This window comes from Arctopsyche grandis, chromosome 9 (assembly GCF_051622035.1).
Source record: "Arctopsyche grandis isolate Sample6627 chromosome 9, ASM5162203v2, whole genome shotgun sequence".
Classification (NCBI taxonomy): Eukaryota; Metazoa; Arthropoda; class Insecta; order Trichoptera; family Hydropsychidae; genus Arctopsyche; species Arctopsyche grandis.
In genome coordinates this window covers 15,309,983-15,325,753 of record NC_135363.1, presented here as the reverse complement: position 1 = coordinate 15,325,753, position 15,771 = coordinate 15,309,983, and the positions used below count along the sequence as shown (strand labels likewise).

The following is a 15,771-nucleotide window of genomic DNA, read 5'->3' as shown; positions in this document are numbered from 1 at the left end:
ATAAAAATCATTGTCATATTCGAATTCAGCGGGTCAAACTTGGTAATTATAGATTAGTAAATAAATAATCTGGCAAGTAAATAAAGTAAAAACGTGATATTTTGTTGTTTGGTGATAATTAATTAGTATATGGAGACTTTTTCATAGGAAAACAATACGTGTCTTTTACTAGTGCATGTCGAGAAAATTGTATATGTACAAATTGTACATAGATAAATTGAAATCAATATAGGAAAATATAGAAAACAAGTGAAAGCAAATAGAACAACTAAAAAGTAATAAAAACGGGAAACTTTCAAAACAATCGGAAGACTGTAGGAAAAGATACTAAATCGTTTGCGAAGTAAACCTAAGAAAAGACCTTGTAAAAAAAAACGATATCAGTTTTACGGACTTTTCGTATGAATTAGCTTAAATTCACATCATAAGAATGTGTAATTTTTTTTTGTATTTAATTGTGTATTTTTTTCATATAAACTACCTCTTATTAAGAGGGCTGGACCCCAGCGCCTTGTCCATACAAACATATTAGACTTCTCCCTTCCTCAATTATGCCGCTAGAGAAATTATTTTTTAGTATGCTATTTATATCCACCATAGGCATGATTCTATATTTTTATTTTTTTGATTAATAAAAAAAATAGAACCAATAGGTGAATATCCATAGCATATTAAAAAATAATTTCTCTAGTGCTACAATTGAGCAATAGGAATGTCTGATAAGTTTGTATGGGTAAGGCAATTTATCATTTTATAATTAATAAAAAATTGTCATTTTATAATATTTCATAAATTGTGTTGAAATTGATCATTATTTTGATAATCGTGTCTAACAGATACATTCTATGCTGAAAGCAAAAACTGAAACTTGAAACTTTATTTTGGAAAGTGTGACACTTTAGCCTTTGACACGTTCCACGAAAAGCGTACTCGATGTGTTGTTTACAAATCGCAATCAACAACAACAATACAGAGCACACGGCATGGTGTAGCGCGCGCGCGATCGATAGCAAAAACGAAACCGATGATGATGATGATGATGATGATGATAATAAGCGGCGGGCGAGTTGATGAGAGGCGTTTAGGCGCGTGCGATTGTCAACGGAAGAGGGCACGAGCGCGGGTCAGCGGGCGCGCGCGCCAGCTCGAGAAATTCCTGAGCGTTGCGTAATTCCCGAGTAGAGTGTAGTAGCCGTGGTGTGGTGTGGTGTGGTGTGGTTTGATAGTGGTAGTGAGCTGAGGCTGAGCTAGCGTCAGGTCGAGCGCGGCGTGTGCGCGCCCGCCAGCTGCGCCCACAGGTGGCCCGTGCCGAGTTCTGAGCTCTGTACTCAGCGGTCTGTGGGAACCCCGCACCGACACTCGTTCCCACGCTGCTCGCCACTATATAAGCCAGCGCGTGCCACGCGCTCTCACTCACTCTCGAACGTTCACCGCGAGAGCACCTCCGTACAACCAACACACAACCGCTCCTTCACCGACACTTGTCAAAACACAGACATGGCCTACGAAATCTCGTACGTCCCTGCCAACCAGACCTTCTCCGACGACGGGCCTCAACCCGTCTCCAGGACTTATCAATACCGCAAAGTCATGAAACCCATGCTCGAGCGGAAACGTCGCGCTCGCATCAACCGCTGCCTCGACGAGCTCAAAGAACTCATGGTGTCCGCTCTGCAAGCCGAAGGCGAGAACGTCGCCAAGTTGGAAAAGGCCGACATACTAGAACTGACAGTGCGACACTTGCACAATCTTCGCTGCAAACGCAAGCTCGCCACCAGCCCTACTGCCAACGCTGACAGATTCCGAGCTGGATTCACCCACGCCGCTGCTGAAGTCTCCAAGTGCTTGGCTGCCACTCCCGGAGTCGACGTCGCCCTCGGCACCAAACTCATGACTCATCTCGGTCATCGCCTCAACGACATGGATAAGATGATGCCTCTCAGTGTGGAAGTTACTCCTTGCTCTTCGCCTTCTTCTCTTTCGTCTGCCAGTCCCTCGCCGTCTACTTGTTACGGATTACCTTTGACTCCTGCGTGTTCCCCCGAACCGCCTATGTCTCCTCATCAGCCCCTCGACTGCTCCACCGCTGGATTGTTGCGCTTTGCCACTAAAGAAGAAGCCGTGTGGCGTCCGTGGTGAATTCCCAGTGGACTTTAATTTTATATTACCACGTCTTCCAATCGTAGTGTCGAATAGACGGATCTCCGGCTTTAATTAATTGTAGTTTATTTTTGTGGTCGAAACCTTCAGTGGACCTCTCGATTGAGCTTTAATAGGTTAGGGACTATGTGATAATAGGTTGTAATGTATGTTATTATATTATTTTTATAATCGTAGTTTTGTTATGTTTTGTACCTGTGATGTCGAAATTTCGAGCTCTTGTTTCATTAACGATGAATGCAATGTTGCATTTAAGTCATCACGGGTATGTTGAGGAGCATTTATTTTTTAATAATTGTATAATTTTTTACATTCCTGTGATACGATGATGATTGATAAATGAGAAAAATATATTGAATAAAATGCCATTTATATGAAAGTTATACATGTATTTCATTTTTAATACACTATTAATAATATCCCTTAGAAACACCCAATTCCTACCCATTGACAAAAATAGACATAAAAAAAGTATCAAAACAATACTACAACATAAACACACAATATTCATATAAATTAAAAAAAAAACCATTGATGAATACATTAGGAAAAAGATGCAAATATATTTTAACCGTATATTCAAATAAGTATACATTATTTAATCTGCTGTAATATGTAGATATTAAATTGTAATATGCAATCTGACGTTAATCATAAGATTGCGTGTTTATCTTTGGTTGCTGCCTTTCAGCGTTTCAGCAATTTGTGTATACGTGCGTTCAGGCACGAGCGCAATTCCGATGAGCCATATGTGTACAAAAAAAATCTATATATTTTTTCAATAATATTTTGTGTTATTTTGTACTAAGACGTTCATCAATCAGTCTGTTATCAGCGTGCTGATAAGTGTCGTTAGCCGAGCCTCGTGCCCATGCACGAGTCCAACACACGTTATCAAATTACTTTATTATCGCACTACTTTTCACTGTGACACTATTGCTATTGCATTTATCGTGTAAGAATCATATGTACTGTATGATCATATTGTTGATGAATGATAATTCATGCAGGTTTTTAAATGCGTTGTTAATATAGTTGGATATATTATACATAGAAATGATCCGTCAATTTTATCAATAATTGACAGGTTTAATTTATACATTATAGACAGTACATTTCTTTACAAAAATAGTTAATAGCTCTCATGCCTACATGTTTCGTGTCAAAGTGTATCGCTCGTATCTTGTTTATTTATAGTGTTTAATAATTCTATAATTTCCATTCGTTGTGCGTCATAGCGAGATAATAAAGCCAAAGTGTAAATACAGTTATAAATCATATCCGGGAAAGCTAAATTTATACGATTATTTATTTTCCCTTTTGTGGTAGGTTATGATTTGGTAGAAATTTCCACCGTATATTAATATATAATAAACTCGAGATAAAATAAAAATATTGTAATGTAAAGATTACTTTAGTATTTTGTACACATTCAATATTGTCAAACACGAAGGAATTGTAATAATCTTAAAGCGACATCTGTTAACGAAGTGTGATAAAATTAGAATTATTATTTTTGAAGGTTTTTCCAAGTTTTTGTGAAAATTCCAATAGATGTTAAAACGAACTTTTAAATTAATTTATTTTTCGATTGTAATTTAAATTACAAAATATGTAAATGTATAAACATTAAAATAAAAAAGATTCCCAAAAAAGTGTGGCAATAGGAAATAATGTTCCGAATAAAACATTTTTTTTTCGAGAATAAATTTTTTTACATACCTCCTTTGCATTTTACATGGTTTTCGTGTAAGTGGTAATTTTTTATTATTTATTCATTTAATAAGTAAGGGCATTTTTTTGATACATGACCAATTTTTTTTCTCTATCTATGTACGTAGTAACAATAAATGAAGTTTTGTTTTTGTATAGGTACACTCAAAAACGATATGTATTTAGAGAAAACCTTGAAACTACAAAATTTATTCAACATAGCCAATAAACTGTTGATGATATAACAATTTTTTGGGAGTGAAAGATAGAAAAGGTTTGTAAAAAAGATAGCATGCTCAATTTAAATCCCCCTTCATTTCATCGACACTGATTCTCGCGATGCCCAATTTTCCAATTTATTAGATGTTGATAGGCAGAGCCGCCAAAAGAAAATCCAGGCCCTGGTGTAGTATCGTCACTACAGATCCGGTTTATTAATGCTTTCAATTAGTGCAAGTTGTTTTTATTCCGAGTTTATAAGTTATTAGTTTTTGTCATAAAAATTTGCCATAATTTAAATTTTATAAAATATAGTCGAGGCCGTTTCGGGGGGTGGACCCTAGTTAATATCATCGGCTGGTATTCTTTTCTCGTCAGGCCTACTGATAGGTAATGCCTTTCAATCTGATCTAATTAGAAATAGACCGAACAAGTATTTAAAAGCCAAGGCTAGTTTTTGACCTCGGGAAAAGTGTCAAAAGCACTTACTCATTTCGAACAAGAAATAGAAATTCCACTTTAAATTTTAATAAAGAACTGCAAAATATAATTTAATAAAGTAAAGGCAGAATGGTAGGAAATATATGATTGTTTCACTACAATTGGAGCCAAGTTATTCGTCATACAGCATTTTGCTTTACAGCTGACGTATTAGCGTAAATATCGAAATAAAACAAACTCATCAAATAACTCAGGGGTGTAGGGCATATTTTGTGATGTTTCAACTGTCAAAGTGGTGTCAATAATTGTTGGTGTTATGGCCGTCGGCCGATGACAGTTGTTGGGTAGGTGGGTTCGCGGTCTGTTGGTCGGTCACTGTTCGTTTAACGGCTATCCATGGAGGCCGTCGAATCGGAGCTGGGACTGCGGAGTCGCGTGGTTGGGGGCTCCGCCCCCGCCTCGCCCCTCTCGCCTCTGCGCCCCCAACTGGTGGTGTCCCGCGCGCCTCATGCCTGGTTACGCCAGCTGGCGACACGTAGTCGTCTTTACATACCACCAACTCAAGTGGATAACATTCCAGACTCTCATTGTACAGATGTCTTCATACAGGTATCTTGAATATTCCCATCCTTTCATTATAATGACTATATTTAAGTATTCGTTGCAACGATGTTTTGTTAATTCATTCTAACACGAAATATGTACTAATTATATTGTATAACATTTCTATAATACCAAATTTAAATTACCCATATTCTGACCAATAGAATTCAATAATTAAATGTAGAAAAATCATATTATACCGCTGACCAAGCGGTATAATATGATTTTTTGTTTCCAAAAAATTTTTCTTTCCCTTTAAATGTGCAACAATAGATGTATTCAATTTATATATATATATATATATATATATATATATATATATATATATATATATATATATATATATATATATATATATATATATGGATTTTAATAAATTTATTTGATAACTTAATTAATTCTGACTCCCTTGTACGAAATGAAAGTATTCAGGTTGCTATCGTAAATTTATACAAAATGTTACATTGTTGAAATGCACAATTTATTGGTATTGAAATTTATAATTTTTTCACAATACTCATTACTATAGTAAGAGATTATATGCATATGCCTAGTAAATAGTGGTTTGCATATAATTGTTGTTATATAAATATGTCTAAAAAATCATCAAAGCAATCGCCGTGGTGATCAAAGCAAAGCAATCGTTTTTGGCGAAAGTTGATATTTATTATTTATGATAATTTTTATAGTTATTAAAAAATAATACATACATTTCTTAAAAAAATCAAATTTAGAAAAGCAATGTATTCAGTTTTTCAATTGTGCAAGATGTCACATTATTCGCACATATTCTATAGGTAGTTTTATTTAATATCGCAACAATAATATTTTAATGTATGTCTTGCAAAATAAAATTTAATTGTTGTGTTTGAATTTTTATGACGTTTCATTTGTAGGTTTTTCCAAAAAGGAATGAAAAAGTGCTGCCGCTACCAAAGTCAAAGTTGACCAACGACAAAGTTGATGTGCCGATGTCTTATTCGCAACTTTTATTCTATATATCCAGTACGAATCAGAGATATTTATGGAAAGAAGCGTATAAAAAATATGTTGCTCAATATAGTAATAATTCCAATAAAGAAGATTCCATTATTAATGTCCTCGATTATAATGTCATATTAATAGAAGTTATTTTAAGAATATACGGCTGTAAAATAATTAAAATTAAAACGGATCCATCCGATCCGAACGCAAAGACGTCTGAAGTTGTAACGGGTAAATATGCATCTAGAATATATGAAACGCAATGTAATCTCTCACCCGTGCTATGCGCTGTTGAAACAGAGCAAAACATATACCTAATACACCACTCTTCGCATAAAAACAATTTGTCAGAATGTATGACGTTCAGTCCAGCTTTGCTCGAAAGCAACTATGGAAGAAGGCTATTTATAATATACCAGTTGTTACAGATCATGAAATCTATGTACAATAGAGGCTTATATTTGGGTGAAATTGGATTAGATGATATATATGTCACGGAAAATCTTTGGATTCAAGTGATACCACATTTAACATTTAATATTAGCATCGTAAATCCAAAAGACTTGCAAGAAGTGAGTAAAAACGTCACTTCTATATCCACCGACCACTACTCCAAATATATCAAAAAAACTTCCAAAACTTCAAACGAGTCTGGTGAAATGGCAAAATCCCTAACCCGAGATGAGCTAATAAGTTTGGAAAAGCTTTGCGATTTGTGGATGAAGGGTTGTTTGAGCAATTTAGATTATCTATTGCAACTGAATGCCTTAGCCAAAAGACGCATCGGCGAACCGTCCAGTCATCCCATAATTCCGTGGGTCACTAATTTTTCGTCTAGATGTGGTAATCATACTTTTTCATGCACAATTTTACTTCGACATTTAATCTCGATTTTAAATTCATAAGTATTTTTACAGGAAAAGAATGGCGTGATTTGACAAAATCGAAATTTCGTCTAAATAAAGGTGACAAGCAATTGGATATGACATACGATGTTCAGGGAAAAGACTTTTCAGTATCTACGTCTACTCCTCAAATACCGCATCACGTTTCAGATGTATTATCTGATATAACTTACTATGTATATATGGCAAGAAGGTATGCTCTTCTAACTGTTACATCAATTTTCTGTTTGCAAAGAAGTGTCCAAAATATTGTTTTAATTTGCAGGACTCCTAAAAATGTTCTTTGTCAAAATGTTCGAAATAATTGGGTACCAGCTGAATATCCTAGCTCCATACAAAGAATGCAAGAATGGACTCCTGATGAATGTATACCTGAATTTTTCACAGATCCGTCTGTGTTCAGAAGCATTCATGAAGATTTACCTGTATGTTTAACTTTATCTTGATGTTATGAAGTTAGAATATTAATATATTAAAGTATATAAATGTTTAATATATTTTTATTATTATCGTTTTAAGGATTTACAAGTTCCTGCGTGGGCAACATGCATTGAAGATTTCATTGCCAAACACCGAGAAGCTCTAGAAAGCATTCAAGTGTCAGAATCTTTGCATCACTGGATCGATTTAACATTTGGATACAAGTATTTTATTTTTGCAAATAATTTTCTTATTCAATATGTTTTTTCACGCTAATTTTATTATTTTATTTATTTAGACTTTCTGGAAATGCAGCTGTGAGGGCAAAAAATGTGTGTCTTTCTCTCGTTGACGGTCATACAAATCTTAATAAGTCTAGCCCTGTGCAATTGTTCAATTCTCCTCATCCATCGCGTTACCCTTATACTGATGGTTGGGGAGAAAAAATTCCTCCTCGTCTAGTCTGGTTTAAAGAAAAAAGTATGAAGTGGTTTATGTTTCTTCAATTGGATTTTGTGATTTTGTACTGAAACTCTTGTAATGCTGCTTTTTGTTCATATTTCAGAAACGTCACTTAAGATTAATGATTTTATAACAGATTTATTTTTTAATGATGAAGATTCTGCTGATACTCCTCAGAATTATTCCAATCTGATCAATCAACTAAGTCAAAAACATTCCGAAGCACATCCACCGAGAAATAAGAGCAGTAGCGTTACTCGAAAAAGCAGTAAAGATTCCCCTGCAAGTGAATCAGTACTATCACCATTAAAAGTGACTTCTGATGCTAAAATCAATTCTCCACACACTACTCAGCGACGTTACAAAGTTCAACAACCTGAATTTGGAAAAAATATTATACATCTTCCGAAAGATTATAATCCTCTGAGTCAATTAATGGCTTATGAGCATTTACACAATTTCAAAGTAAAAACATTTTATTCGACAAATAGTGGAAATACCGGTAATAAAACCAAGAATGTGGTACAGCCTTCAGAAGTTTCAGACGATGTGTTCGAAACAGATTTATTAAAAAAATATCCAGATATTCCATCAGATTCAAATTCATTTACTAATCAGATATTTGTCGAATCTTACGAACAAAACTATTTAAAGAGACATGGAAAAACCGATGCCAAAGAGCCTTATATCAAAGAGAAAAAGGATAGAAATTTCAACATTCGGCAAGTTACCAATACATCATTGTTCAAAGAAGTTTCTACATCTAATCGAAAAAGAGACATGCAAGTGTTGGGTTGTCTGATAATTGAACTTTTTCTCTATCACAAAGTCAGACCATTGTCTTTGGTCGCTAATCAGAATTTCAACGAACGTTACAAAGTGTGTCGTTTGGTATTGAAGAAAAATATTAATTTGTTGCCAAAGTGCGTTAAATTCGTAGCATGCTTATTACTGCGCATAAATGAAACTAATTTTAAAGATACTCTAAAAGTTGTTGAGGATGTCGTTGTGCAAAACTTAGATTTGAACCCGTCCGATGTGAACTATTCTTGCATTACACAGACAGGTTTCCCTTCTTGCTCAACTTTGCAACTTTTACAACCGCTTTTGACAAATCACTTCCTACCATTTCCGGACCATTTTTCTACATTGTATTCTATAATTAGGGTTATTCATGAATATTCTTTAGCGGAGAGAGAAGTTCAACTTTTATATTCGTTTGAATGTAACGGCCGAGATTGTTCGAAATACCAAACGCTCGATAAAACAAAATGTTATTTCATTCGAAAGATCGCAGAGTCAAAAGTACGTACTTGCTCACTTCAGCTCGAAGAACTTTTGCTCCAAATAACTAGTTACAATCAATTTGATAGTGTAGATATATTATTGCCTCATTTTATAGAGATGTTGCAGAATAAGGACACATGTATACTTGCTGCGTGGTATTTATTCGATACTTTTGCAAGAACATTAGGACCAATTGATACATCCAATAAACTTCTAAAACTCATCCTCGGACTTTACGATGAAAGAATTTTAGATAAAAATTGTGTCACCACTAATTCAGAAACTGAACAGAATCTTACCATTTACAGCAACAGAAAGTCTGTTAAATTGTATCACAATATATTTTTATTACAATTGATTATACGATTTGGATTGCAATGTTTCTTGGACAACTTTATTCCTCATCTCGTTGAAGCTGTTGGTGGTTATAAAGATGTTGTTTATAAAGATTCAGTTATGCATACACATGCAAGTGACTTTGATACAAAATCGCACGACTCAATTAAAAAGCTTAATTATCGTGACGATACGTTGAAAGTTGCTATAAGTGTCCATCAAGACACTAATTCACCAGATACTTCTTGTGGATCTGAAAATGTTTTGACACCATTAGAAAAAGACACTTCAGTAAAGACAGAAATAATCAAACCAGAGACTAGTCAGTCAGCTATAGAGACAGAGGTATTTCATTTTGAAAGTGAAAGAAATAAAGAAACTGACGAGTCGGATGCTACTAAACCTACAGGCGGGATTGGTTATGATAAATCAAAAGTACAAAATCTACTTGAAGCTATAAATAAAGAAGCGAGAATACTAAGTTTGAAAATGTCTACACAACATGACCAATCAGCGGAGACTGTCATAGTAGATGGAAAACCAAAATTCACCGATGAAGCTGTGAACGAATATAAAGAGGGCGCTTCCAATTATTATGTGCTAGAGAAAGCAATTGATGTCAAAATAAATGATTCTAACAATCCATTATCGCCTTTAAATCTACCATCGAAATCTGGAACATTCAGAAGTTACGTGCGTGAAATTGAAAATTTTGAAAATTCAGAATCTCAGCATGCAACTGCATCAGCCTCGGATGTTTTGGAATCGAATTCTGAAAATTTGGAAGTTAGCTGCGCCCAAGATTACAATATATCTGAAATGACTTCGGCTAGTTTGATTTGGCTTTCGCATAGATTGGGACCAGTTCTCACGTCGAAATATGTAACCAGAAATTTGTTAAAAATGTTGACTTTATGTTATGTGGGAAAGGAAAATTTATCGCCGCCAACAGGAGTTGCAGTGAAACAAAAAGATTTGGACTCATTGTGTATCACTAATGGAAACCTTGTTGGTGATAGTAATGCTGCCAAGGTTATAAAATGTCTAACAACGATTTCAGGTTTTAAACTTATGACACATGTTGCATGTATGCTAGTTACTACAAATATTCTAATGACTATTCTGTTGTAGATTTGTATGGTGAACAATTGATTCTATTGCAATATTTTCCCCATATGGGTGATTTAATTGCATCGGCTAAGAGACGAATGACGAAATCATTAGAAGGCGGTGTTATATCATGTTTTCAATTTTTACGCAATCTCATCCCTTTTCTTTCTGATGTCAAATTGATGGAGCAATTACAGGTAGTCAAAAAAAATTTATTATGTTTTTGATTGACATTCGAATATTATATCATCATCATCTACAGCCATTCACCATCCACTGATGGATGAAGGCCTCTCCAACACGCTTCCACTCGTCTCTATTTTGCGCAACTAGCTCATGCATCTCACCCCATACATATTTCTAATTTCATCTACCCATCTTCCCTGCGGTCTTCCTTTTACCCTTTTGCATTCTCTCGGGTACCTTTCAAGCACTTCTTTTATCAACCTTTCGTCCATTCTTCTAGCCACGTAGCCCACCCATTGCCATTTCAGTATCTTGACTCTATCCACTATGTCCACTACCCTTGTCATACTTCTCACCTATGTGTTCCATTTCCTGTATTTTCTCGTTATGCCGAGCATATAGCGCTCCATACTTCTTTGAGTGCATTGGTCTTTGTGTAGCATCTTGGCTTTCAGTGTCCAACATTCATTCGTCCAAATGTACTCCTAATACATCCTAATTTCATACGTCTCTTTATCTCTTCATCTTTACTACCGGACATGTCAACTATTTGACCTAAATATAAATAACTATTTACTACTTCTACTGGTTTATCATTTAATGAGATGCTATCAGGCATGCAATAACTATTAAACATTAGTTTGGTCTTATCTATGTTAATTTTTAATCCTACTTTCCCTGTCCAGCTGTGTTAGTCTGTTAAGTAGGTCAGCTGGATCGCGAGTTATTAAAACTATATCGTCTGCGAACCGAAGATGATTCAAGAAGCGACCGTTGATTTTTACTCCTGCTGTGTCCCATTCCAAGTTCCTGAAAACTCCCTCAAGTACCGCATTGAATAACTTGGACGAGATGGTATCTCCTTGTCTTACTCCTTTTCCTATGCTAAATTTAGCAAAGTTTTACTAAGACTGTGGCGTTCTTATATATTGCAGCTAAATGTATGTATAAATATTGTTCAATTTTAGGATATAATTTTGAAAAATATTCTTCACCCAACCATACGTCTGATTTCATCAACACGTACTCTGTTTCCAAGCGGTAAAATTGCAAGGATAGCTTTGGCAAAGAAATTCTTAGAAACTTTATATGTAATTGCATTGAGAATTGGTCCAGAAATGACAAGAAAGCATTTGTGTGTTCCTGCACTGCAAAAGTACGTTTTTGATGCTATAAATGAATTATAATTTTAATATAAATGGCATAATCACTTTTTAATCCATTTAATTATTTTTTCAGATTCTGCTTAGTTTTTGACAGATTTCATTTTCCGTTCAGAGAATGGAGAGAATCTGACGCTGAATCGATAAATGCTGAAGCAACAACAACCAGAGTAAGCATTAATTCCCAAATAAAATTGTAATTATTTTTAAATGAAACTCAATTGGTAAATTAATCAATAGGAAACAGTACAAGAAGCTCCAGAGCCACAGAATACTGCCACCGAAGAGGGAACGCCATTTTTAGAAATACGTAGAGATGGATCAACAGCAGAATGGCAGATCAGAGGTGGTGTTATTACTGAATCTGGACTTGTAAGAAGTTCATCGCCATCTCAACAACCACCTGAAGCAGCCGATACGGTGTGTTCAGTTGCTTTTCTCATTTTTATGACATTTTCTTTTAATTATTTGAAACACGTGTTAAAATATTCTGTTCATGTTTAGGCATTAGAAGAGATCAAAGCTGTGTTTACTAGTGAGTTAGCTTACCAAATATATGTACCATTTCTGGACTTTGTTGGAAGAAGTACAATGTTAAGTTGTCTTACCAACCATGCAACACTTTTACTCCTTAGTGAAAATTACATTACGCAAAGGTTTTATTTTTTCTCACCTATGTATTTTTATTTTCGTATTAAATTTAAAATGGGAATAAAACACATCAATTTGTATTTTAGTGGGTCATCTGATGATGATCTCTTTCAACTATCTCCTAATTTTCCACCAAATGTTGATCAAGAAGCTACTGCAGATCCCACTCCTGCTCCGAATGCTTCTGTGTCTGAAAGTGTTCCTTTCCAGAGGCCTAGTAACACTGAAGAAACATCTAATGCTAATAGTTTTGGATCTAATGTTGCTGTAATTGGCAATCGAATTGATGTTCAAGATGAACCATATGACGCTGCAAATGGACACCGAATGGGCTCTAATTCTGTATATGCATTAGATATTGTTGGATATAAAGAAAGTAGAAGTGCAGTTTCAAGCAGGTAATTCGGAATAATATGGTTTTATTTTTATTTTTTCTTATTTATTGTTAAATTATTAACTTTACCATGAATTTTATAGATGTTTACGTGGAGATTGGCTAATGTACTGGGAGCATGAAATAGGTCGCCCTGACAAAGAAAATCAATTCAATTTAAAGCAGATAAAGTTACAAACGTTTTCAGGTCATACACATTCTGTAAGACACATTGTTTGCCTAGACAATGAAAATAGTTTTATGACAGGTTCTAAAGATAAAACAGTCAAACTATGGTCTTTGCGAAATAAGGTAGTTCACTTTATTATTTAAATATATAAAACTTTTTTTCTATTAATACGTTTCAGTTTTAATTTTATTTGTGAATATTGCAGGGAGATGGTTCTTCCGTGTCTTTCTGTCAATGGACATATTCAGGGCATCGTAAAGGGGTATTATCATTAACTTTCCTTGAATCGTTAAGACTCACAGTTTCAACTGATGGCGCAGTTCATATTTGGGATCCGTATGTGGAAGCCACTATTGCACAGGTAAGCAGGTTATATGTATAAAAACATTTTTTATTATTATTTATAAGTAAATTGAATGATATTGTGAATTTGAATTTTTAGTTGGATAGTAATAAAACAACTCCAGCTAGTATTGTGAAAGCAATGCCAGCTCCGTCGACATTAATCTTGTCTGCAACTACTGATTCCCTATTAAAAGTAATCGATGCTAGAACATGCAGTTATTCACATGAGTTAAAGGTTAATATATTAATGTAATAATTTTAAACGTGTAGTCACTTTTTTATATATTTTACTGTATTCATGCTTTTATAGGTCTGCTCCAATCCGAGCACATTCATTCGTTGCATGTGCGTCTCTCCATCTGGCAAGTGGGTAGCAGTAGGACTTGCTACTGGTCATTTATCACTTATTGACATTCGTACTGGAGTGCTAATTTCCCATTGGAGGGCGCACGAAGGAGAAGTTTTACAATTGGTTACCGTCAATGAAAAAATTATCGTTAGCTCCAGTCTGGATCAAACAGTCTTGGCATGGTCAACAGTTGATGGAAAACTGAAATGTCAATTAAAGTACGTTATTCGGTTTTCAAACGGTATCGTTGTCATGTTTACATATTGTATTATACTTTATTTATATTTTACAGGGGATCGACTGAGCCAGTACACTGTCTTTCAATGTATTACAATGAACTTATATCTGGAACAACAAATAATCGCATCTGTGTTCATACAGCAATAGATACAGAAGCTAATTTTTCGAGTACTAAACTCAGATCTGATACTTTTAGAGGTGTTCTGACTTCGTTGGCAGTTTTGCCACTAAATAGAATGTTATTGTTAGGCGGAGAAGGGGGAAATGTTAGTTTATTATGTTAATAAGTAATGTGATATTAAATATAGGAAAATACCAAAGTTTTAATAACTGTTTTACATCTTGAGAAGCTAAATTAAGTTCAATTATATCTATAAATTTAGTTTTATTTTTATTACACCTTTGGTAAAAATTGTGATGGGGTTTGTTTGATTTTTTTTATTTAGTGTTTACATGCGCGTATTTTGTTGTTCAGCAAACATTCCCTAATTTGAATTTAAAATGTATTTATGCACATATATTATATAATATTTCTATAAATTTTCCATTTTAAATGATCGTATACAATCCAAATTTTCTCAGTGATAAATTAAGTTAATTAAGGTTTGTTTTTTTCTTTTTAAATATAATATTATTTTTTGTTATTAATTTTAATGTGTTATACATATATTGAAATAGATAATATGCATGAAGATATTTAAAATAATTACACCATTTTAAAATTTTGATTTGTTATACTGTGGCTTGTTGCAATATATTTTTTCCAAACATGTTTTTCATATATCAGAATAAATTTATTGTTAAAATGGAACTACATAATTTAAATCGTTGATTAAATTGTTAACTATTGATGAATATACGCTTATACTGTAATATTTACCACTGAAATAAGACTTGCTAGTTTTATTTTGAGATATAAGAGATAAAAAGATTTCAAATATACGTTTTTTCTAATATAATAATTGTCTTTTATTCATTTTTTTGCTATCGTAACACGATATTAAAATTAATATGAGAAGCAAAATCTCGGATTAAAACCTAAAATTGGATGTATGTTGATCAATTTTCTTAATCTAGTTTTTGCGAGATTTCATCTTATTGATATTGAATTAATGAAAAAAGGTCGTAATCAATTATACATATTTATGTATATGCATCCAAATTTTTGGTTCGGTGATTGTTCCGCAAAACGCGATCTCGCGCAGGTCACTAAAATCTCGATCACGGAACATCTGGCACCCAAAAATTCCATCAATTCCACGCGAAATATTGTACTAAGGAGAACTCGAGTGCCAGATATTCCGAATTCGCGATTTTTGTGGCAACGATTTTCGTGTGCGCGATCGCAATTTACGCAACAATCCGTTTTTTTTCCACAAAAAATTTTTCCCTGCGCTGCAAGCGATTGCAAACCAAGCGCCCGCATGCTCATTTCATACTTTTGTCTCGGCTTTTGCCATTTTAAACTTGCCAGAAAGATCCAACTCAATTTTAAGAATTGCCAATCATCAATTTACATCGAAATGTCATCTGCGCAACCCCATGAATATCTCGTCTTTCGTACATGCTGAAATTCAAACAGTTAAAATGCAATCGAAAGAGCATGCAGGCTGGTAGTTTGCAACATTTGCAGC

The 15,771-nt window shown here is 34.3% G+C and overlaps 2 protein-coding genes across 2 annotated transcripts; both read left to right on the top strand.

Annotated features, from left to right (window-relative positions):
* Positions 1 to 853: 853 nt before the first annotated feature.
* On the top strand, positions 854 to 2,672 carry LOC143916502 (enhancer of split mbeta protein-like). The gene has a single exon (XM_077437636.1). It carries the CDS (start codon positions 1,498 to 1,500, stop codon positions 2,137 to 2,139), a length of 642 nt encoding a protein of 213 aa, XP_077293762.1. The 5' UTR covers positions 854 to 1,497; the 3' UTR covers positions 2,140 to 2,672.
* A 2,168-nt stretch (positions 2,673 to 4,840) lies between these two features.
* Positions 4,841 to 14,507, top strand: Wdr81 (WD repeat domain 81). The gene is made up of 18 exons (XM_077438037.1): positions 4,841 to 5,142; positions 6,033 to 6,963; positions 7,038 to 7,218; positions 7,291 to 7,450; positions 7,545 to 7,669; positions 7,744 to 7,925; positions 8,011 to 10,590; positions 10,662 to 10,837; positions 11,795 to 11,982; positions 12,066 to 12,159; positions 12,230 to 12,409; positions 12,494 to 12,645; positions 12,727 to 13,038; positions 13,118 to 13,325; positions 13,409 to 13,564; positions 13,646 to 13,783; positions 13,859 to 14,115; positions 14,190 to 14,507. The coding sequence occupies exons 1-18, from the start codon at positions 4,930 to 4,932 to the stop codon at positions 14,419 to 14,421; spliced, it is 6,465 nt and encodes a 2,154-aa protein (XP_077294163.1). The 5' UTR covers positions 4,841 to 4,929; the 3' UTR covers positions 14,422 to 14,507.
* Positions 14,508 to 15,771: the final 1,264 nt, after the last annotated feature.

Excerpts from the sequence above, each read along its gene's own strand:
- LOC143916502 (XM_077437636.1), top strand. The coding sequence starts at position 1,498 with ATGGCCTACGAAATCTCGTACGTCCCTGCCAACCAGACCTTCTCCGAC.
- Wdr81 (XM_077438037.1), top strand. The coding sequence starts at position 4,930 with ATGGAGGCCGTCGAATCGGAGCTGGGACTGCGGAGTCGCGTGGTTGGG. Across the intron at positions 7,926-8,010 it reads AGTCTGGTTTAAAGAAAAAA|AAACGTCACTTAAGATTAAT; the intron begins GTATGAAGTGGT and ends TTCATATTTCAG. Across the intron at positions 10,838-11,794 it reads AATTGATGGAGCAATTACAG|GATATAATTTTGAAAAATAT; the intron begins GTAGTCAAAAAA and ends GTTCAATTTTAG.